This window comes from Arachis ipaensis, chromosome B3 (assembly GCF_059453495.1).
Source record: "Arachis ipaensis isolate K30076 ecotype BB chromosome B3, ASM5945349v1, whole genome shotgun sequence".
Lineage (NCBI taxonomy): Eukaryota > Viridiplantae > Streptophyta > Magnoliopsida > Fabales > Fabaceae > Arachis > Arachis ipaensis.
This window is the reverse complement of record NC_142438.1, coordinates 21961220-21984536: the sequence shown is the minus strand read 5'-3', so window position 1 is coordinate 21984536 and position 23317 is coordinate 21961220. Positions and strand designations below refer to the sequence as shown.

Below are 23317 nucleotides of genomic sequence, written 5' to 3'. Positions count from 1 at the left end.
CTTCTTCTTCTTCTTCTTCTTCTTCTTCCTTTCTTCCCTTATTTCTTTCTTTCTTTTAGTTGAATGAATGTAGGTTCATGCTCTTCCTAGTAATTTTGTAGTATTATGTGTTTCTTCTTCTTGTTTGTTTGATTTTTTGTTTTTATTATTGTTAAGAAAGTAAAACAAGAAGAAACTTGAGAAGGTAAAAGAAGAAGAAGATTTTTGAATTATGCTGAACTTATCAGAATAAAAATACACTGAAATTTATTAACAAATACACATATATTTCTTAGTTTTTACGGCGACACTTTGCTACAAGAGCACAAAAATGTCTTTTCTAATGTTGTATTTTTTTCTTCTTTTTTTTTATTTCTTTCTTTCTTTTAGTTGAATGAATGTAGGTTTATCCTCTTCTTAGTAATTTTATAGCAATATATATTTTTTCTCCTTCTTTATTTGATTTTTTTATAATACAAATATATTTCTTAGTTTTACACCGATATTTTGCTACAAAAGCACAAAAATATCATCTTTAATGCTGTATTTTTTTTTCTTTATTTTAGTTGAATGAATGTAGGTTCATTGTTTTTATTCTTCTTAAAAGAGTAAAATAAGAAGAACTTTGAGAAGGTAAAACAATAAGGAAAAGATGAATAAGAAAAAAAAAGAAGATGATGATAATGAAAAAGAAGAAGCAGTTACAAGACCTAGAGTAATTTATCATGGCCTAACACAAGTAGTTATAGAATGATTAACACTTTAATACTGTCTCATTAGCAAGTTAATGTGCAGGAATAATCAGATAAATTGTGTGCTTTTTGATCGGGTTGTAAATAATATTCTCCCTCACCTTGAAGAAGGAAGGATTGAACCCTTATTGTTGTGCTGAGTTTTGAATTACGCAGAGTTTATCAAAATAAAAAACACCGAAAATTCTTATCAAATACACATAAATTTCTTAGTTTTTATACCGAAATTACTTAATGATTACGACACGCAAACTCAGTTCGAAAACATGCACACAAACAAGACTGAATTATGAACAAAAACACATTATTCAAATTAATTTTGAATTAGACAACGCCATTTATGGCAAAACTTGAACGATAACGATAATAATAACGACAATAACAATAAAGAAGATGATGATGACGATGACGATAACGATGATGACGATGATAATGATGACGACGACGATATAATGATAACAATGATGATGATGGAGAAGGAGGAGGAGAAAAACGAATGAAAAGAAGAAATCAAACAAAAAAAGGAAAAAGGAGGAGGAAAAGGTAATAGTGGTGGTGACGATAATAACAAAAAAAAAACGAAAAAAAGAAGGAGAAGGAGAAGGAAACCAAGAAGGAGAAGGAGAAGGAGAAGGAGAAGGAGAAGGGGCATAATTTGAAAAGTAGTTATAATAACTTGGTTAGATTTATTGGTTAAGTATTTTGTTTAGATGGAGATGTTTATTTTTTCTGTCAATATCAAACATGTTGGACTAACTTGATTCCTGTTTAGAATTATAGAGACCAAATTAGACATTACTTTATTTAAAAAAATGAAAAAAAAAAAAAGGGGTAAACTAGAGAGGCACCAATAAATAAAGCCAAATCTAATCAAGTTCATCAAGCCCAAGTAGATGACGATCCAAGCAAATGATATAAAACTGTTATCAATGCCAACTAACCAAGCCAATGGAGCGTTATTATAATTCATAATCTTGGAAAAATTCCACAACTGAATGGCTTATTGATCCTCAAGGCAAGAGATTTAATCAGACACCAACTCTTGTTGCTTGGCCTTGTTCACTACTTGCATAGAGTTTGAATCATGCTCCTTAGCTATCACTTTATCGTAAGTTCCCGCAAACGGAATAAGAATCCTAATAAGAATGATAGCCACATGTCTCATTACTGGATGACGAGTTCCTAACGGGAATATCAACAAAACATAGAAAAAAACGATCAATAACAGAAAGATGCTTCCAATTACGGTTATGACATTGGCAAGCCAGGGCACGTTGCTCACAACTAAACGCACAGCTGCCATAAAAGCCGTTGAGGTAGTTACAAGAGCCACAGCAACCATGTGCAAAGCGAAATTATACGCACTTCCTGCTAAATGAAAGTCACCAAGTTGGGCCCACAAGAGAACAAAAGAGCCAAGGGTAGAACTGTACATTGCCACCGTGTTGCACACTGAGAACACTTGAAACATTGGTTTATGAACCAAAACTGCCATGCCTCTTTGGTTTGGGTCTGGATCGTCGGAACTGTAGACACTGCCTGGTAAGGCAAAACCAGCTGCGAATGTGACTGTGGCTATAAGAATGGCCACCAGCATAAGTGTGTTGATTCTGTCTTTGATCCAATCTATTTTTGGTGGCTCTTTGCGGCGACGCAACATGCTTCTTGCCGTCTCACTTTGTGGTACTCCGGCAGAATATAAAATCATCAGAGATAAATACTGCATAGCAAACAGTTGACTTTTGATATTATTTAGTGAAAAAGTCTAGGCCAGTAATTTTATTAAATTTTGTCCACTATCTAATCAGTAAAAGAAAAATGAGTAATTTTATATTATTGAATGAAATTTTACACTATTAAAAATGTTATTAATAATTATTTGATGGCTACAAATCACAAAAATGATTGCTCACTAACACACCTCCTAAAACTTTGCCATTACATATTCAACGCATTACTATCATATGGAGCTAAAACATTTTTCAACGGAGTAAAAAAATTTTGGTTTCATCATACCCTGTAAATATGTGCATAAATTATATAATATAAAAGCAAGTAAAAGTTTTGTCAAAATTCAATCCAACAACACAAACAATTATTGAAATTAAGACATTGAAAAAATATAAAACATATTAATATGGACTGTGAGGAGTGAGGAGTGAGGAGTCGAACTGCTACTATTTATCATGTTTTTAATGCGATAACAGAATTTTTTTTTCTTCGACTTAGTTAAGAATTACTTCTGTTAAAATGTGAATATATGTTTGATTAGAATATAAAAATAAAGTGATATTAAAGATTTATAGATAAATTTAAAGATAAAATATATTTTTTGTTGTGGAAATTTTTAAAAATTTAAAAGATATTTTTAAAATTTAATTTATTTTAATTTTATTCCAAAAACATATTTTTTAGCCTATTTTATTCTCCAACTAAATAGGAAGGAGAAAAAAGAGAAAGTATCATGTAAACTATCCAGTCAGCATGGAAAAGAGCAATGACGTGGTGAGGCGAGCAAGGAAAAGCTAGTCGCGTTATTTGCAAATGTATTATTTTCCATGGACTCGGGACAAAAATAATTAATTATCGTGATCTTTATACTAATTAAAAAAAAAAACTTTTTTTTTTGTTTTGTTTTGTTAATATATGTTCTAATAATACATGTTATGATTATTTTTTAAGAATTTTATTTTGATATATTAATAATATAAAATATTTTATAAAATTGTTTAATGAAATTAAATTCTATTTTTAATATAAAATTTTAATTTTTTTATTTTAACAATTGTAAAATAAATAGATAAATTAAAAAACTCATATTTTGTTAATTTTTTTTAGTAAACATTACACATGCAATTCGTGTTTCATTCAACTTTCAAACACAAATCTCATCAGCATATCATATTTTGTAGTCAAACTCTTGTATTGAAAGATAAACAAAAAAAAAAGAAGAGAAAATTAGAAACAAATATTACCTCTCTATGTTTCAGTGGAGCTTTGCTCCGAACTAGAACAATATCTTGAGCAGTTAAACCTTGGTTGTTCATGATTTGCATATCAACTCTTTTATCTCGTGTGAGGGAGAGAAGAACCTGAGGGTACAAGTGCTTTGCAGCCAAATGCAATGCAGTGTTTCCATTTCTATCTCTCTCGTTAACCAAGTGTTTCTCAAATAGTAGTTTCTTCTCTTTAAGTATGAACCTCACCACGTTGTCTTGTCCATTCTTTGCAGCAACATGAAGAATATTTTGACCTTTCTTGCTGAACATGTCCATTGACGTGGGCCATTCTAGCTGGAGCAATTCTTTGACTATGTCAACATGACCCTTTTTGCAAGCAACATGAATTGGAAGGTGACCCTTTTTGTTCCATGCTAGAGCATTTGATGATGTACTTTTCCTTAACAATATTTGGACACCTTTAAGATAGTCAATGGATGCTGCATAATGAAGGGGAGTACTTCCTTTTTCATCTCTTAAATGGATTAGCTCTGGTCTTTTCTCCAGTATGTATTCAATTAAACCTGATCATTAAATACCCGAAAATAATTAACATAAAAATAATAAATGCATTTATCCAGAGTTTTAGATATAGGGAGATATTCTCATAGAGTGAAAGTATATAGATAGTTAGATACAGAAAGAAGAATTTGGATCTTCTAAAATTTAGATTTGTATTTTAGAGAGTAAAGTGTGATCTTCTACTCTTGAATAATTTTTCTTTTATGTTTATTATTGGTCCCACCTATAAAATAAATGGTGAGAGATCACACTTTACTCTTTAAAGTAAAATTCAAACTTTAGAGAATCTAAATCCCAGAAAAAAAGATAAAAATCATGTTTTGTGGGTCTTTCTCTCTCTCTCTTTTTTTCCCTTTTTTATCTAATGAATGCTATAATAATGGAATCGCTGTACTTTAGGGTGCGTTTGTTTACAAAAACAGGACACTGGAACATGGATATATAGACACAAAATTGTGTTTGGCAGAAAAGACATGGACAGAGACAATGTATTCAGAGATACTGAATTAGTGTATTTTGTGTCCATCCTAACAGAAAGGACACGGAGACACTAACAATGGACACAACTTATTTTTCATTTTTTCTTTTATTATTCTTGTTAATTTTTCATAATTATATTTTTTATTATTATATTTTTCATCTCAAATTTTTTGAATGAAAAAAAAATGAGAATAAATTAGATTTTTATAATTTATTCTAATTTATCACTAAATAGAATACAAGAACACAAAATTTTGTGTCTGTGTCCATTCAGTGTCTTGTTCTGTCCTATTCTCAATATCTTATCCTGTCTTGTTCTTAGAAACAAACCCAACCTTATGTATGATATAAAGTGAGTTCTAGCAAGACTATAAGCATAGTGCCTACGGTGGTTATAAATTAAAGTTATTTTTTATATTTTAATAATATTTTCAAAAAACGTTGTTAAATAATAAAAAAATAATACTTTAATTTTAGCAATATTTTTTAAAAAATATTATAACTACTATAGCTATTATAGCATAGATATATTAAAATATAAAAAAGATAGCTATGATAGTTATCGTATTTTAAAAAGTGTTGTTTAGGGTGTTCATGGATTAGATTCGATCCGCATATTCGCAGTGTTTATCCGAATCCGATCTGCAAAGCTATCGGATTGGATCCGATTCGATCTGCACATTAATAGAATTAGATTACGGATTTCATATAGGTATCCGCATACTGATCTGCATATTCGCAGGTCTGCAAAAATAAATAAATAAATATTTTTTTTATGTTTTATTTCAACTAATAATTATCATATATGTTGTATTATTTTATTTTTATTATTTAAAAAAAACTGTTTAATATTATTTTAAGAGTAATCATATTTAAAAAAGTAGACAAAAAGAATATTATTGATATTTTTCAATAAAAATAAATTTTTAAAATATTTTAATATTTTGCGGATATATCCGATATCCGATCCAATCCGCAAATGTGCGAATCGGATCGGATTGAATCCAAGCTTAAAAACTGCAGATATTAGATCCGATCCGATGATTCTAGTGCGGATCGGATCGAGATTTTGGCAATATTCGATCTGATCTGATTCGTGTTTATCCCTATTATAATAGTTATGATAGTTTTAATTCTAGTACGTTTATATTCACATATATAAAAATTGTCTATGAAAATATGTTAACTTAAGTATTAGAGTCACTTACAGGTATCATCCACCATCTCTATTCAAAGACGTCAGATGGCTCTGCTTCGTTGAAAAACAAGTTAGAGTCTACGTCGAAAAAAATCTGGACCTTACGTCTAAACCTGTTCGGTTACTCGTTAGACCAAATGAGGGAGGATCAGGACCTGAATGAGAGTGCAGAGGAAGGGATCGAGTCTGCGAATCGTCGGTTGGTCGGTGGGTGAGACCACTTGTAAGGACACTCCGATGCCAAAGTAAGGGTCCGTATGATGAGGCGGCTAATTAGGGTTGTAGTGACGTACCTGGGGAGAGGGGTAGGTCCCTCCTCTTTATTCCTCCTCATTGGGTGGACCCTTCCATTTGGGCTCAGTTGTTTGGAATTTTCTGCCAGTTGTCCAGACCTCTGCTGAGGGGGTCGTGTCATGCGAGGGACGCTTGCCGTTCGAGCACCTTGGGGGTCCGTTGGGTGGACCCCAATTTCTTGATGGGCTGGACCAGAACGGTGTCTCTAATGCGTCAAGTCGTAGAACTTATAGTTAGCGCATCAGCTTAGCCCGTGTCTTCATGTAAAGTAGTCTTCCTCTAATCGCGACTTCGTCGGCAGGGCTTACATTTCTAGTGCTTTTCTCGTGCACGTGAGTTGCCTCCAACCATTGCTTCAAGACGTCGCTTCGGTTCCCGTGCCCAGAGCATTAAATGCTCTTTAAGGGTGATTTGAAAGCGCGTGTAAAGGTCTATTCTACCCTTGACCTTTCACGCCTCTCCCTCTTCAGTTACAGTTACTATCCCCACTTCATTTCATTTTCTTTCTTGTAACTGTTACCATCATCCCCTTCATTGCCACCACCGTTTATTTTGTTGCTACCCTTTCTCTATTGTGAATATGCTCCTGCGATCGCCGCTATCCTCCTCTTGTAATCTTCTATACTCGTTTTTACTGGTAAGTGACCTCTCATTTGCATTATTTGCTTTACTTTTTGTCATTTCCATGCTGGTTTTCTTATTTGCTGTTAGCTCTAGGATCCAAACTAGTTTTGCTTTTACTAGATAACTTTCAGGGGGTGCCATAGGTGCCTTTTTCACGGTTTAGGCTAGAATGGTTTAGTATAGGATAACTTATTTTTGGCTTAGGACCGACCTCCGATCTCACTGCTTAAGTGGTACCCCCACTGTAGGTATGGCACAACGACCTCCTACAAATCGTTACGCATGGTGCACTATCGACGTCATGAGCATGTCCTCCAGGGCCGTGGAGGACTTACAAGAGCTTCGTGACTCAGGGAGCATTGTGTGGAGGTGGTCCCAAGGAGGCGAATGACGAACTCCTAGTACTGGGCCCCCGAGAATGCGCTTGCCAACTTAAGCTTAACACTCCTCGCGTCCCTGACTAGATGTGGGTGTACAAACCAATGTTCACTACCTTGGGTGTTTGGCTTCCCTTCCCCCCCCCCCCATTATTATGGCCTTCTTGAACAGATGTAAAGTCACCCCTTCGCAACTCCATCCAAACAGTTGGGTCACCATCCGTTGTTTCGAGATAGTTTGTGAGTATTTGGAACTCCCGGCCACTGTAGAGATTTTTCTCTACTTCTTCCTCCTTACAAATCCTTTTCGGGAGGGTAAACAAGAAGGGATACCTCTCCTTCCAGGCCGTGCAGAAATGGAGGATCTTCGGCCTCTTTGAAGACTTTTTCTACGACTTCAAGAAAATTTTCTTCAAGGTGAGACCGGTTCAAGGTCGTCACCCCTTCTGGCTCACACTTGAAGGAGAAAGGTGCATTCCGACCTACTAGAGCTCTGGTGCCGGCTCTAATTACATGATCAAGGTTACCTACGAGGGTATAGGTCGGCAGAACCGGAAAATTACCAATGTCTTGCTAGCGATATTTGGTTCTAATCCCCTTAACCCTCTTCTCCAAATGGGTGACCGGGAAGCCGGTTGGGATTGTGTAGGTAAATACAATCTTGCTATTATTCTTCTATTTTCCTGATTCACGTATCTACTTTATCAAGAATTCATAATTTGATTTTCTTTTCCCTTTGTAGTTGGGATGGCTACTGGGAACACATCGCTCATTCGCCTGATGATTCACTTCTTCCCCAACAGGGATACGACAACTCCAATTTCCCTGATCCTCAAACCGAGATCTTAAAAGCGACGAGCCGGAGGTTCAACCTCAGTCTGAGCTGCCCCCAGCCACGCTGTTGGGGAGGCTGACCTCGACAAAGTGGTGGCGGCTGAGCAGTGTTCGAGGGCTCCGGTTAAGGAAGAAGAAGTAATTGTGTTTTCTAACCCCAAAAAGAGGAAATTCAGCTCTATCCCGGGTCAGGTTCTCACTGTGATGGAGAAAAACTTTGACGCGAGCTTCTTTATCAATTTCCAACTCCTGTCGAGCACGGAGAACTACTTCCGTGAAGAAGATCTGGCCACCCAAGCGTGGTGGATGTATCGAAGCCTTTTTCGAGCTGCCGCCATAAAAAAGAAGCTGGATCCGGTCTTGTCCCAGGGCTAGGTTCTTGAGAGAAAATATAGGATAGCCCAGCATGAGGTTTCTAAGTTAAAGGTTGAAGGAGAAACCACAGAGGCCAAACTGAGCAAAGCCGAGAAGAAGCTGAAGAAGGCTGGTGACGAGATTCAGCACCTCGTTGATCGGGACCTCTCCCTTTCAAAATAGCTCAACATTGCTCAAGCTTAGGCTGAAGTGGCTGAGAGCAAGGTGAAAGAGCTGGAGAAGGAGTTGGCCAAGGCCATGAGATCGGTGGACATGGCTCATCTTGAGGCCACTAATATGAAGAAAGAGAATAAAGAGATCATCAAGGATGCCCGAGATGCCATAACTGCTACCCAGGTCTCGCTACTTGCCCCCGACTTCGACACTTCTGCTGTTGGTACTTTTAAGATGATTCAGGACAACAAGATTGTGGACATACTAAGGAAGTAGCTGTTTTTGAATTTGTAATGACTCTTCTTTTGTTGTAATTTTGAACTTCTTTTGTTGTTGGGCCGATGTGTTGCCCTTTTGAACTCCCGACTTGTGGGCTTTATAATATGAACTTGTTAATTTATTTGCATTTAATCATATTCAGTTGTTTGTTCTCACGTCATTTGTGTTTATCTGGTCGTTTAGCTATATTTCGATGGATATCCGTATGTCGTTGCGTGGGTGCTTCCGGGTTGATCAATCTCGACGGTAGTCATAGCTTGGCAATAATTTTCTAAAATAAAGTAGAAGTGGTTTTCAAAAACCCCTTGTCGCCGTTCTGAGCTGACAGCAAGGGGAAAGAGTACCCCTTCTTTTAGATACTAACAGTACAAGTAGATTTGCAAGATTAAAACAAAGTAACTAAAAATGAGCACAAGACATAAGGAAGAAAACCAAAGCATGATCGGTAGACAAAGCAGGATCGAAAGATCGCTTGAGCGTGAGAGTCTAGGAGTAGAACCTCCTGAGGTTCCTGGCGTTCCAAGTCTTCGGTACCTCTTTTTCTTCTAGTCACTCCAACTTATACGCACCTTTGCCTTGCACCTCTTTCACCCTGTAAGGTCCTTCCCAATTGGGGGACAGTTTCCCTTTCCCTAGGGTCGATTGGCCCATGTCGTTATGCCGCAGTACCAAGTCTCCCTCTCAAATCTTTTGCTGTGTACCCTACAATTGTAGCGTAGTGCCAACCTCTACTTTAGAGCTGCTTCTGAGAAGTGAGCCAATGCTTGGTCTCGTCTAGGAGGTCCTTCTCGCTTGTCTCATCGCCTCCTCCTAAGAGTAATCTCGAGTTGGGTTCCCCTATCTCGACTGGGATGATGGCATCCACTCCGTAGGTGAGATGGAAAGGCGTCTCTCTTGTGGAAGATTGCTGCGTTGTCCTATAAAACCATAGGACCGAGGCCAATTCGTCTGCCCACAGACATTTCCTTTGCTCCAAACACCTCTTTAGCCCTCCTAAGATAACCTTGTTTGCTGCCTCTACTTGCTCGTTGCTTTGGGGGTGTTCCACGGATGAGAACCTTTGCTTGTTACCAAGGCCTGATAGGAACTCCCTGAACTTCTTATAGGCAAACTGCATCCCGTTATCCGATATCACAATCTCAGAGATTCTGAACCTGGCGATCACCTATCTCCACAAAAATTTTCAGCAATTTGCAGATGATATACTTGCTAGGGCCTGTGCTTCCACCCACTTGGTGTAATAATCAATGGTCGCAATTAAATATTTGACCCATCCCGGGGCTGTCGAAAAAGGGCCCAGTAGGTCGATTCCCCATTGGGAGAAAGGTCGGGAGGTCATCATGGAACTCAATTCCTCTGCAGGGGCCTTATGAAAGTTCGCATTCTCCTGACACCTAGGGCACTTCGTTACATACTTGCTAGCGTCGATCATCATTTTGGGCCAATAATAACTAGTCCTAATGAGCTTTCGGGATAAGGACTTCCCTCCGATATGGTGTCCACAACATCCCTCGTGTACCTTTTTCAAGACGTGCTCCGTCTAATCGGGCCGTAAGTATTTCAGCAAAGGTTGATTGAGTCCTCTCTTGTATAGTTGGCCTTGCACCATCGTATATTTGGTGGACTTCTTTCTCACGAGCTTTGCCTGTTTCGCATTCCTCGGTAGTTCTCCTCTTTCCAGGAACCGTTGGATTAGGTTAGTCCAAGAAGGTGGTTCCTGGTGACCTTGTGTCAAGCACAGGGTTACCGATGGCCTCCTTTGCCAGGTCCTGAATGAGAGATCGATTTCCCATTCCAGGCTTTGTGCTAGACAACTTTGACAAGAGGTCAGCACTGGCGTTTCTTTCTCTGGGGACATGTTGAACAATCACTTCAAAATCTCCACACAATTGCCTAGTTTTTTACAAATACTTATGCAGCAACGGATCCCGAGCTTGGTACATTTCGTTCACCTGGGCTGTTACCACCTGGAAGTCGCTGTTGATTTCAATTTTTGCCACCCCGACCTCATTCGCTAGTGTTAAGCCTCCAATCGTGGTCTCATATTCTGCTTGGTTGTTTGAGACCGAAAACTCAAACTTAACAGACTGTTCGTAAGTCACCCATCCGAGTTCTCCAGGATTATCCCTGCTCAACTGATCTTTTGGTTGGATGCTCCGTCAACACAGAGCTTCCATCGTATGCTCGACGTATCGGGTGGATCGCCAACTACCTCAACTAAAAAGTCAACAATGGCTTGGCCTTTGTGTAAATCCCGTGAAATTAATAAATAATTACCAATAAATTAATTATTATTCAAGAGATTAAGAAATTAAATGTTTATAATCTAGAAGAGTAGAAATATTAAAAATACGATATTTGACACTAATTTTAAATATTTTGGCCCGAAATCGGACCAACGAGCTGAACTGGTTAAACCGGACCCAAACCCCAACCTATTAAATACCGAGAACGAGCTTTCTTTCTTTAATTTCAGCCCTGGGAGTCACGTTGAAGAAGAGAGAATCGGGGAGAGAACCTTAACATCTCCAAAAAATTCAATCGTCCATAACTTTCAACCCAGAGCTCCGATTGACGAGCCGTCAGTGGCCACGTGTTCATCTCAAAATTCTCTTCAATTCTATTTGAACAAAGTGATAAGAAATTTTCATTTCTTGCCCAGTTATTCTTCTCTTCAATTTCATGGGTTTTGAGTTTGGGTATTGACAAATTGAATGATTTTGATGGTTTAGGTGAACTCTAGCAGCACATAATCACTGAGTTTTATCCAATTGATCCATGAGGTAAGAAACTGTTGAACTCTTGTGAATCATTGAATTAGTAAACCCTATGATGATTATAGTAATATTGTGTGAATTAGATTGTGTTCTGGTTTATTTGGAGTTTAAATTGGTGGTTTGGAACGAAATTTGGGTGATTAAGTTTGAGGAATTGATATTTGGAAGCTTGGAGTTTGTGAAATGAGAGATTTCTGAGGTGTTCCGAGCTTAGGGAGGAAACGGCCAAAGTATGATTTCGGTTTCTCGTAGTTAATGTTTAATGCCACGTGAAAACTTAGGCTAGAAGACCTTAAGATAGGAATGAACTAAATAAATTATTGATGGATTGTGTATATGGTATATGATGTATGGTTCAATTTTTGTAAATGATTTGCTATTGGAGTTTGTTGGTTTTGGGAAAAGATTTAATGTTGGAATTGGTTTGATTTTGAAATGATTTGATATTGGAAATGATTTGAATGACCGAGAGGTATTTGGTGTGGTGGTTAGGACCTTTGAGGGGTGGCAAAAGTCTGAGTTTTAAAAGAGATACTGCAAAAATTTTTATGAAAATTGGAGGCTTCGTTGAAGTGGGTATTTAGAAAGATTTGGGTTTAAGGATTTTATGATTAGATTTTGAGTTATTAAGAAAACGATTATGTTTTAAGTTTGATTTATTTAGAAAAGAATGAATTAAGTTTTGAGTATAAATTTTTAATGAATGATAATGACACTGCGACTAATTGTTGACCCTCTGTCGCAAGATGTGACCAGGCACTTTAACTCCCCGCTTTCTTCCATGGGCATATATATATATATATATATATATATATATATATTATTGAGCTTGGAATTTGACTCTATGGAATATTATATTTGAGCTTGGAGTTTGACTCCATAGAATATTATATTATTGAGTTTGGAGTTTGACTCTATGGATATTATTTTTTAGCTTGGGGATACGCGCATAGAGGGACTGTCCAATGGTTAACTACCAGGACATGTCGGGTAGGCTATATAACCGACAGTTGAGACTCATCAGCCATAGGACAGGCACATCATGTGCATTTGTATGTTTTGCTTGAGTGTGTATTATTTTGGTTTGCTTAATTGCTTAACTCTACTTCTCTGCTACTTGTTCTACTTGCTATAATTGCACCTCTATCTATGCTTTCCTTGCTTGAATTGTATGTGTATATTTTCTGAGAGACCCCTCTTGCCGAAGGTGTGAGGGGGGAGCTGTTCTACCGGTGATTCGGAGGGTTAGAGAAAACAGAAAGAGAAATGTTAAGTTAAAGTTAGATTAGAACTAGGTTGATAGAAGGTGCAGAGTTAGAAGAAAGCTGGGATCCTTTAGTTGGATTACCGATATTATTGGTTTAGAATAAAATTCTAATATTAATATGAGTGTCGAAGTTCTAGAAATGCCTTTGGCTTTCATAGGAACTTTTATATTAACTATCTGGGCACATTTACCATGCTGAGAACCATCGGTTCTCATTCCATACATATTTCTATTATTTTTCAGATGCAGGTCGAGAGGTACCTCGTTGAACGTCTGGAGACCCTCCTTATAAGCGAAGAACTGTCTTCTGGGCTGTTATATTTTGTTTTAGGTTATGTATATATGTATATGGAATCTCTATATGTATATTTTTATATTTTGTCCCTCCTAGAGGTTGACTTGGGTTGTATATATATATAATTACATACTCTGGCCAGCCTTAGCTTCGCAGGTCAAGTCTGGAGCTTGATATCTATATCTTGGAACTCCGATCTGTATATTATGTTTTTATCCTTCCTTTGATCTTGTCTATCCATTTTACGCTTATCCATGCGAGTGTGACACGATTTTTTTTTCTGTTTTAGTTTTTGTTTAGCTTATTCTTCAAGGCTCCTAGATATGATTTCTTTCAACTATAGTTATGTATGTATTTTACTTTTAGATATCGTAATACCTCGCCACCTCTGCTTTACGACTTAAGTGTAAGGTTCTGTGTGGTAGGGTATTACACTTTGATGGCATGACGGGGCTTATATTGGATGTCATACTGGGATAACTCTATTGCCCAGGCCACTATTCACCTCGCCAAGTCGGGTTTCTGCAATATCTGTTTTATTGCTTGTTCGGTTCTCACAATAATCGGGTGCCCCTAAAAATACTTCCTTATCCTCTGGGAGGAAACTAGCAAAGCGAAGGCTACTTTTTCTAACATTGTGTACCTCACCTCCGCCCCTTGGAGTACCTTACTTACAAAGTACATAGACTATTGTTGTTTCCCTTCTTCTCTTACTAAGGCAGCAGCCAAAGCTTCTTCTGTCACCAAAAGGTACAAGTATAGGGGTTCCCCTTCTCGTGGCTTTCCGAGTACAGGCGGTTCTGACAAGATCCTCTTGAAATGGTTGAAAGCCTCATCACAAGATGGTCTCCACTCGAAATCCATCCCCTTTTTCATTAAGTTAAAGAAAGGCAACGCCTTGGCTGCTGATGCCTCGAGGAAAAGGGACAAAGCATTCAACCTTCCGGATAACCTTTGTACATCTTTTATGCTCTTGAGGTTTACCATGCGAAGCACGGCCCTGCATTTATCTGGGTTGGATTCCACCCCTCTTTGAGTGATCATGAACACCAAGAACTTCCCTGCTTCCATGGCAAATGTGCATTTAAGGGGATTTAACCTCATATTGTGTTTGCGGAGAGAGTCGCAAGCGACTTGCAATTCGGGCAGCAGAGAGTCCGATTCTGCTATTTTGACTAACATGTCATCGACGTAAACTTCTACCGACCTGCCTATGTGATCCTGGAAAACCTTGTTTATGAGCATTTGGTAAGTGACCCCTGCGTTTTTTAAGCAAAACGGCATGACCGTGTAACAGTATGTTTCTCCTAGCATTATGAACGTTGTCCTCTCCTCATCAGGTCAGTACATCAAAATCTGATTGTACCCAGAGTAAGCATCCAATAAATTCAAAAACTTGTATCCCACTGCTGCGTCCACCAAGGCCTCTATATGTTGGGAAAGGGGAATGAGTCCTTAGGGTAAGCCTTGTTGAGGTCCAAGTAGTCCACGTACATTCTCCATTTCTCGTTTGCCTTCTTCACGAGGACCACTTTGAGAGCCAAGTAGAATAATTTAACTCCCTGATGAAATCGGCTTCTAACAAGTTGGCCGTCTGCGTGGCTACCTCGTTTCCTCTCTCCAAGGACATCTTCATCTTTCTCTGTGTGATGGACTATTCTTCGGGCTTCACGACCAAATGGTGGGACATGAACTTTGGGTCTATTCCCGGCATGTCGGCTAGGGTCCAGGCAAAAAAGTCTTTGTTAGCTCGAATGGTTTCAATCAGAGGACCTTTTAGTTCATAGGGTAGGTATCTATTCACGAATGTGAACTTGTTATCTATTTTCCCGGCCTAAAATTTTTCTAGGTCACCCTGGGGTTCGGGCCTCAGGTTCTCATTAATCCTTGCGTCTTGGTCCACCAAAAACATGCCGGCTATCTCCTTGGATCTCTTTCGGAGGGACAAGCTGCCGTTATCACAAGCGATGCCCATTTCCAAATCACCTCGGATCGTTTCCACCAACCTATTATCTGCCACGAACTTCATTGTTACGAACTTCATACAGATGACCGCCAATAGGTCATTGATGGTTCTCCTCCCGAGGATGACGTTGTACACTGTGGAGTCTCCCAAGACTACGAATTCAGCCATTGCAGATTTTCTGCTTGTCTCGGAACCCATACAGATCGGTAGAATGACGTTGCCGTCGGGCTTGATATAGTTGTCACCCAATCTTACGACTCCGTGATGGTGGTTTTTGAGATCATTTTTCTTCAATACTAGGGCGTCGAACACGTTTCAAATCATGATGTTCCAGTCTGACCCCGTGTCAACTAAAATTCGCTTGACCAAGGCCCTCCCAATTCTCGCCGTGATCACTATGAGTAGGTCCTCGAAGAGGTCATCGCACCCCTGATCTCCCGAGCCAAATGATATTTCGAGGAGCTCTCTGGAGGGAAGCTTCTCCCCTGCTGCCACGATAAGTATCTTGGCATCTTTCTTTACTGCAGACTTCGACTTTGACGGGGCGTCCCTGTCAACTACTACATTTACTACCACTGTAGAAGTTGAGTCTGGGTTACTCCTGGGGGTCTTGCTTCAGCTTGACCACCCGGACATGATATTCTTGGGAATATTCTCTTTCTTTCCTCTTTAGTTCCCAGATGGACAATGAAAACTCAATCAGTTTTTATTCCCGGATAGCTTGTTCTAGTGCATCCTTGAGGAAGCAATCCTGCATCTTATGCCCAAATTCCTTGAGGTATTCACAATAGAGGTTCTTGTTTCCTCCCGTGCGGTCCTTCAACTGCCTTGGTTTAGGCAAAATGCCCCTATCTGCGATTTGCTGGAATACCTATACTATCGGGGCAGTCAAGTGGGTATAATACGTGAACTTCCCTATCTGGGAAAATGGCTTAAACGATCTCCTGGACGCCATTTCTCTCGAGGCGTCCTTCGGCTCCTCCGAGTTGATGGCCTGACGAGTGGGTGGGGTGGCTAGTTGCTGTTTGTTGGTGGCTACCATCTGACTGACCTCCTCATCGTTTATATACTCTCTTGCCACACCCTGTATCTCCTGCATTGTCCAAACAGGCTTGGTGGTCAAGTGTTTCCGGAAGTCCTCATTCACTATGCCGTTAGTGAGGCACAAGTTGGCCACAGAGTCCGTGAGACCATCAATCTCTAAGCACTCATCGTTGAAACGGTTCAGGTATTTTCTCGTGGACTCACCAACCCGTTGTGTTATCCCTAAGAGATTGATCGAGTGCTTTGCCTTGGCGATACAAGTAGTGAATTGGGCTAGAAACTTTAGAGAAATATCCGAGAAGGTAGTTATGGAACCTTGTGGGAGGGAATTGAACCAACAGATCGCTGGCCCAGCCAGGGTCACGGGGAATGCCCATCATCTGACCACGTCTCCCACACCTTCCAAGTTCATCCCGGCCTCAAAAGCCGTGATGTGTTCTTGTGGATCTTTGGTACCATTGTACCTCATGTCCATCGTCTTGTCAAAGTTCTTGGGTAGGCGGACTTTGAGGATGGAAGAGTGGAAGGGAGTGGTGCCAATCATCACGGGATCCTAGCGTTTCCTTTTCCACTCCTCCTTACGTTCCAGTTTCTAAACTTGTCTCAGGAGTAAAAGGGCTGGGTACGACCGTCAGTTTAGTGCCGCCTGTCGTCTTCCTCCCCTTGATGCCGTCTTTCTCCCGATCTCCTCAACGGGAAACGGGTGCGCGAATGGCCGGGCCGACCCTCTGCGTAAGCCGGTGTTTCGGCTAACCTCAGAGTTGTAGTGATCTCTTGCCGCCAACTCTCTCTCAAGGTTTTGAACCTTGTGTCTGAGTTCTTGCATGATCCGGAAATTATCGTTGCATGTAACCCTAAATGGACGTCTTTCGAGGGATTGCTCGTGGGAGTGGCCATTGTTGGAAGGGGTTGGTCAGCGCCTTTGAAAGGTTTCCGTGCTCATTCTACTCATGAGGCGACCCCCTTGGTGATCGTTCCCACCTTCTCCTGGCTCGTTCTCTAGGTGGGAGGAAAGCTTCCATCATCAACTCGTGTCAGATTCCCACGGATGACACTATTGTTCGGTTATTTGTTAGACCGAATAAGGGAGAATCGTTAGAGGAGAGGATCAGAACCTGAATGAGAGTGCAAAGGGAGGGATCGAGCCTGTAAAGTCAGTTGATTGGTGGGTGGAGCTACCTGCAAGGACACTCCGATATCAAAATAAGGATCCATACGATGAGACGAATAATTAAAATTATAGTGACGTATCTGATGAAAAAGGTAGGTCCCTCCTTTTTATTTCTCTTCATTTAGTAGACCCTTCTATTTGGGTTCAATTATTTAAAAGTTTCTGCTAGTATCTAAAAGTTTCTATCAGATATCTAGACATCTGCTGAAGGGGTCGTATCATGTGAAGGACGCTTACCATTCGAGCAGCTCAAAAACCCATCGGATTACATATCCGTCGAATGAACTCTCGATTTTTGATGGACTGGATTAAAACAAAACTCAAATCACATTCATTTCAGGTAAAGTACCGAAACACAACCCTTTCGTATTGGCAGTATTATCTTACCCACACAGTAAGAAATACAATATTTCCAATGGTTTCTTTTAAAAATAAATGCAATGGAATGACTTAGCAAATTATCTTACCTGTGGAATTCGTTCTTCGTATTGAAGAATATTCGTAGACATGTCTATACGGAATTTGTTTTTCAAATTAATTTCATTGACTTTAACTATTGAATATGGATTGATATTTGATAATTATAAAGTACATACTTGAATGTACATATTATAATTAAGAAAAATTACTGGCGCAACTTTTTATAAATTGACTAACATACTTTAATATTTTTTATTAAAATTTGATCAATTTTAAATATTAAAAATTAAATTTTAAAAATTTTAATAATATAAAAATAAAATATTAATTTAAAATATTAACTAACATTAATAAAAAATATTATTTTCTAACTTCTTTTTTATAAACTCGTACTAAATATAATATAGCCCTCTAAAATGTTATAGTTTTTCTTGCAATTGTTTTTTTTCTAATAAACAAGTGGCCTAATCACGAAACAAACAAAATTACAAAACTAGTCACCAAAAAGATATTACAAGTCACCAAAAAAAAAAAAAACAAAATTACAAAACTAATTAAGAGGCTACTGTCGTCCAAGGACTATTAATTAAGTTTGCCAAAAATATATAAGGAAATATAACTAGGTAGAGGTAGCTAGCTAGAGAACTAAAAATAGGATTTTAAGAAGAGTTGTTAAACTAATAATAATAATAATAATAATTTTTATATATTTAATAAATTGAAATCATAGATAATTTATTTTTTAAATATATTTTCTTTAATGTTCTTAATAGTTTGTCACCCTAAAATCATTTGTTAGTAATGTCTTTGAAAACATGATTACTTATTACATGATACATATAACTCTAGTTTGGACAAGGGCTCAAGTTGTTCCGCTCCCACTTTTTCCTATGGTGGAAGATTTCAAGGGAGCTCAAATTAGAACTCATCATTTACCATTTTTTATGAGTAAGACGGCAGATCAACCTAACAAATTGAGTTCATTTTATTATCCTATGTTGAGGTTATTGTTGTAAAGAGGAAGGAAGATAGGGAAATTAAAGAACGAGGAGTTAAAATTGGAAAATTTTCATTTGATAGTAATTTAACATATTTAGATATATAAAATATTTTTTTTCAAAAAAAAAAACATTGATTATAAAATTGGAGAGAAAAGACACATTTATTTTGTCTATGCTTTATTATTGAATTTTTTTTATGTTATAATTATTAACATGGATTAGATAATTAACAAGCAAAATGTGTATTCCGTGTAAGTTTGGTTTTCTCGTTGTGTCTTTTAACTTTGGTTCATGTAATGTGTTGGACTATTTTTATCTATATTGTGAATTTGTTCAGACTTTGTACCTTTGAAAAAAAATTTTAAAAGAAGCCTGTTGATGTAATATTAATCCACAGTCGACACCACCATTGTAATAAACTGCTGGTCTAGCTAGCTAGTCGCCTCTTATTGATTCAATTAGATAATTCTAATTCAAAAATCAAGAAATAATTAGTTAATTTCCAGGCTATATGTTGAAAAGGCAACAAGATTAAGTATTTTTACTCAAATATAATATTTCAGATTCTAAATACTAACGTTTAGTTTGATAAAATGTTTTTGTTTCAAAAATAATTTATCAAAAGTAATTTTTAAAATATAATTTTTAAAGTTATAATATCTATGACATAATAAATTTAATTAAAAATAACTTTCAGTAACTATAAATTTGATAAAAATAATTTTTAAAATTTAAAAATATTATAATAATTTATAAATATAAAAATTAATTTAAATTATTTTTAAGAAAAAGTCTCAGAGCCAGCAAATATAACAAATCCTAACCATCATTCAGCCAGCATGTACTCACCCTCTCCATATGAATCTGGACTTTTTTTTTGTTTGGTGTAAAAAAATATTAACGCTGGTTGTTTGCTGGCTCAAAAATTAGAAAATTGCTGGTCCCGAGTGGTGCTCTTTTATATTATATTAGACATTTTAAGTTTAATAATATCAACTTTAAAAAGTTTTTTTTTAAAGAATTTTATCAAACCAAATTTAAATTGATAGTTACAGTAATTCATGTGAAAATGAAGAATGATAATACCAAGTATTGATAGATAGTTAATTAAATAATGAATTTCCGAACCTGAATTTCTTTTCAAAATGGCAGCATGAAGAGGAGAGTTGCCACGAAATGCTGGCAGTAGCTTATCCTTCTCGAACGGAGCTTTTAATAGCAGTGTGAGTATTTTCTTATCCGAAGCCGTGAGAACAGTCAAATACAAAGGAGATAATCCTAACTTGTTTAAACAATGAGCAACTATTTGATCTGCACCGAAAATGCATTCAACTGCATCAAAGTGATTGCAAATCACAGCCTCATGCAGCGCTGTGTTCCCATGTTCATTCTTTATCCGTACTAGCTGTTGTTGCAGCTCCTCATCAATGAGATATGTATCAACAATGATCTTAATTACCTCGAGATTATTATTCTTAGCTCTGATTGCAACATGAAGTGCGGTATCGCCTTTGATGTCTTGCTTTGTGAGAATCTCTGGGAAGTGTTGACAAATCAATTCCGCTATTCTTTCTCTCCCGAAATGCGCTGCCACGTGAAGCAACGAACTACCCGCACGAGTTACTTCGTCAAGAATTGCAGGTAATGGCAACTTCTTCTCCGTAGAGACCTTCTCTAGAATTTGTACAAATGAGTTTGGGTTTCCGTTTCTGACAGCCTCGTACAATTCCAAAGAAACAAAGGTTTCTGCGCTCAAATGTAGTTGTTGACCAGCAGGTGGATGATGGCAATTAGAAGGGTTATCTTCGGTGGCTGAGAAGTGGCGGTGTTCCATCAATTTTGTTAACTTTTGATTACAGTTCAATCTCCAGTTAGTTTCTTCATTGTCCCCGTCGATGGGTACTTGCACGTGGTACATAATGCTCTCAAAGTTCGAGCTTTGAAAATGAATGCCCTTTTGAGACACTTACAGGTTTAAACAGATCAATCTAACTTGCTGGGATATATAATAGATTTAATAATTGAACCAATGGGATTCATCCAATAAAATAGAGAATAAAAATAGCATTCACTTCTTTGATGTTTGATGTGATACAAAAACAAAACACCTTTTAATAGTAGACGGAAAAAAAAAACCACCTTTCAATATATATATATTAATAATAATAATTTGATCGAATTAAATATTATTATTATATAAAATATTTTAATTTATTACAGAATATTTAATTTATTTTTTATACATTTTATGATTAATAATAAAATATTATAAATAAATAAATTTAATGATATAAGTAATAAATATATATTTTATATTATTATTTGAATTAAAAAATAATAATAATTATTAATTTGTATTATAATAAAAATGATATATTAAATGGTGTTTTGGTTAAGAGAATTAAACAATAAGTTATCTTAACATTATAGGTAAAGAGAACGTATATTTTAGGGTTAAGTACGATTTTGGTCTTTAAGTAAGAGATTAAAAATTTTTTTTGTCCTCAACCTTTTTCTGTTTATAAAATTGTCCCTATAGTTTTACTTAATTTTAAAATCATCCTTTTTATCAAAAAATTAATTTTTATTACCAAATTACTTCTAATTTAAAAAAATAAAAAAAAAGAAAACGACTGAAAGGAAAGGAGGGGAAGGAAATTAGTGAATCACGCGGGGCTTTTTCCAGGGAAGAAGAGGGAGGAAGGTGGGGAAGAGAAGGGGAAGGGTTCGTTGTCGCCGTTGCTACTCGTCATTCGGTCCTCGTCGTCATTGCTGCTTCTCGTCATTCGGTTCTCGCCGCCAGATTTCGCCACTCCTCTTTCTCGCAAGTGTCGCTTCATTTGCCCAGTCCGGGTCAACCTCATTTTGACGCCTCACTGCCTCAGTCCCAATGTCATCTCACTTCCGCTCTAACTCACCGTCACTAAACAGCACTATCATCCTTGTCCATGCTCTGCGCCACCATGCCGTAGGCTAAATTTCTCGCTGTTGACATTCCTCGGTTGCGCTCCTCACTTCCTATTGTTTGCCAATCTCCTCCTTACCTATATTCATTGTCACTATTTTGGATTCTAAATTCTGCTTCTGATGCTTCTTCTGTTTCAGTTTTCTTTTGTTCTTGTTCTTTTAGATTTTGCTTATGTTTCGGTTGTTTCTTTTGGCTTTTGCTTCGGCTACTTCTTCTTCGTCTAGCTTTTGCTTCTTTTTTTTTTTGTTTAAGTTCTGAAATGAATGTTTAATTTTTTTCCTTTTAAATTTACAAACTATTAGGTTAGATTACTTTTGATGTTTTTTTATTTTGCTTCTGTTTTTAATTCTGCATCTGATTCTTTGTTCTTTTAATTTTGATGTTTCTGTTATTTCATTGTTGTTGCTGAAGAAGAAGAAAAAAAAAGAAGAGATGGCTTCATTATTTTTACTTTTATTTATTGTTCTTGTGCTCTTGATTCGGATTTGGATTCATTGTTCTTGTACTTCATTGTTTTTTCTTTTGATTTATTGTTGTTGTTGCTGGTGATCTTATTGTTGTTGTTGCTGTTCATGGAGAAGAACGAAAAAAAAAAAAATAGAAGTGGGGGATTTTGGTGAGGAAGGAGAGGGGTATTTTGATTCGAAAGACGGTTTTAAAAATAAGTTAAACTTTAGGGACAATTTTGTAAGTAAAAAAAAAGTTGGGGACGAAAAAAATTTTCAATCCCTACCTTAGGGACCAAAATCGTACTTAATCCTATATTTTATTAGAAAATATAGAGAAATAATGACAATTATAAACAATGTGAATAATGAATTAAAAAAGAAGATAAAATTAAAATTAAAAATTAGATCATTAATTAATTATTTAATTTTAAATTTTAAAATTTAAAAAATTAGGATAAGCATGTAAACACATTCACACTATCTACAATTATTTCTAATCTCACCATAATTTTCAATTCACATCCTCGCCGTCATCGTGACCATGTTCTCCCGCCGTCGCTTCTGTTCATGACCACAGTACTACCGCCGCTGCAGCCATTTTTGTTTTGCGACTACGTTCTCCCACTGCTTTTCACAAGTCTCAAACTGCTGCTGTTCGCGATCCGTTAGGGGGAGGGTGCCGCTACTAAAGCTAGTGAATAGGAAATTGATTGAGCCAAAGAAATTGTTGGAAAGCCGATATGGAATGTTCATATGGAGAAGGAGGATCTTTTGCACCATTTTCATGTGCCACTCATGATATATATGGTACGGACGTCAACATTGTTACCTGCTGCTGCCCAGCCTTCAGCGGACACCGCCCAATCTCTCCACAAATGTCCAATCGCACCGCACCAGCCCAGACAGCCTCCTTCGCGCTGTCCACCCGCTGCCGGCCGTGCAACCTCCCCGCAGCCCACGCGTTCACCATCCCAGTGTCACTATCCGCGACGAATCCGATCAACATATAGGGACATACGCGGCTAAGGGAGCTTGATCATGGTTGCTTCTTCTGTTCATTCATCTTCTTCTTCTTCTATTTCAATGGTCAGTT

The 23317-nt window shown here is 37.4% G+C and overlaps 1 protein-coding gene across 1 annotated transcript; it reads right to left on the bottom strand.

Annotated features, from left to right (window-relative positions):
* Nucleotides 1-1569: 1569 nt before the first annotated feature.
* Nucleotides 1570-20864, bottom strand: LOC107632631 (protein ACCELERATED CELL DEATH 6-like). The gene is made up of 3 exons (XM_021118375.2): nucleotides 19936-20864; nucleotides 3707-4254; nucleotides 1570-2451 (listed from the first exon to the last, which is right to left on the bottom strand). The coding sequence occupies exons 1-3, from the start codon at nucleotides 20723-20725 to the stop codon at nucleotides 1756-1758; spliced, it is 2034 nt and encodes a 677-aa protein (XP_020974034.1). The 5' UTR covers nucleotides 20726-20864; the 3' UTR covers nucleotides 1570-1755.
* Between the last annotated feature and the right edge of the window lie 2453 nt (nucleotides 20865-23317).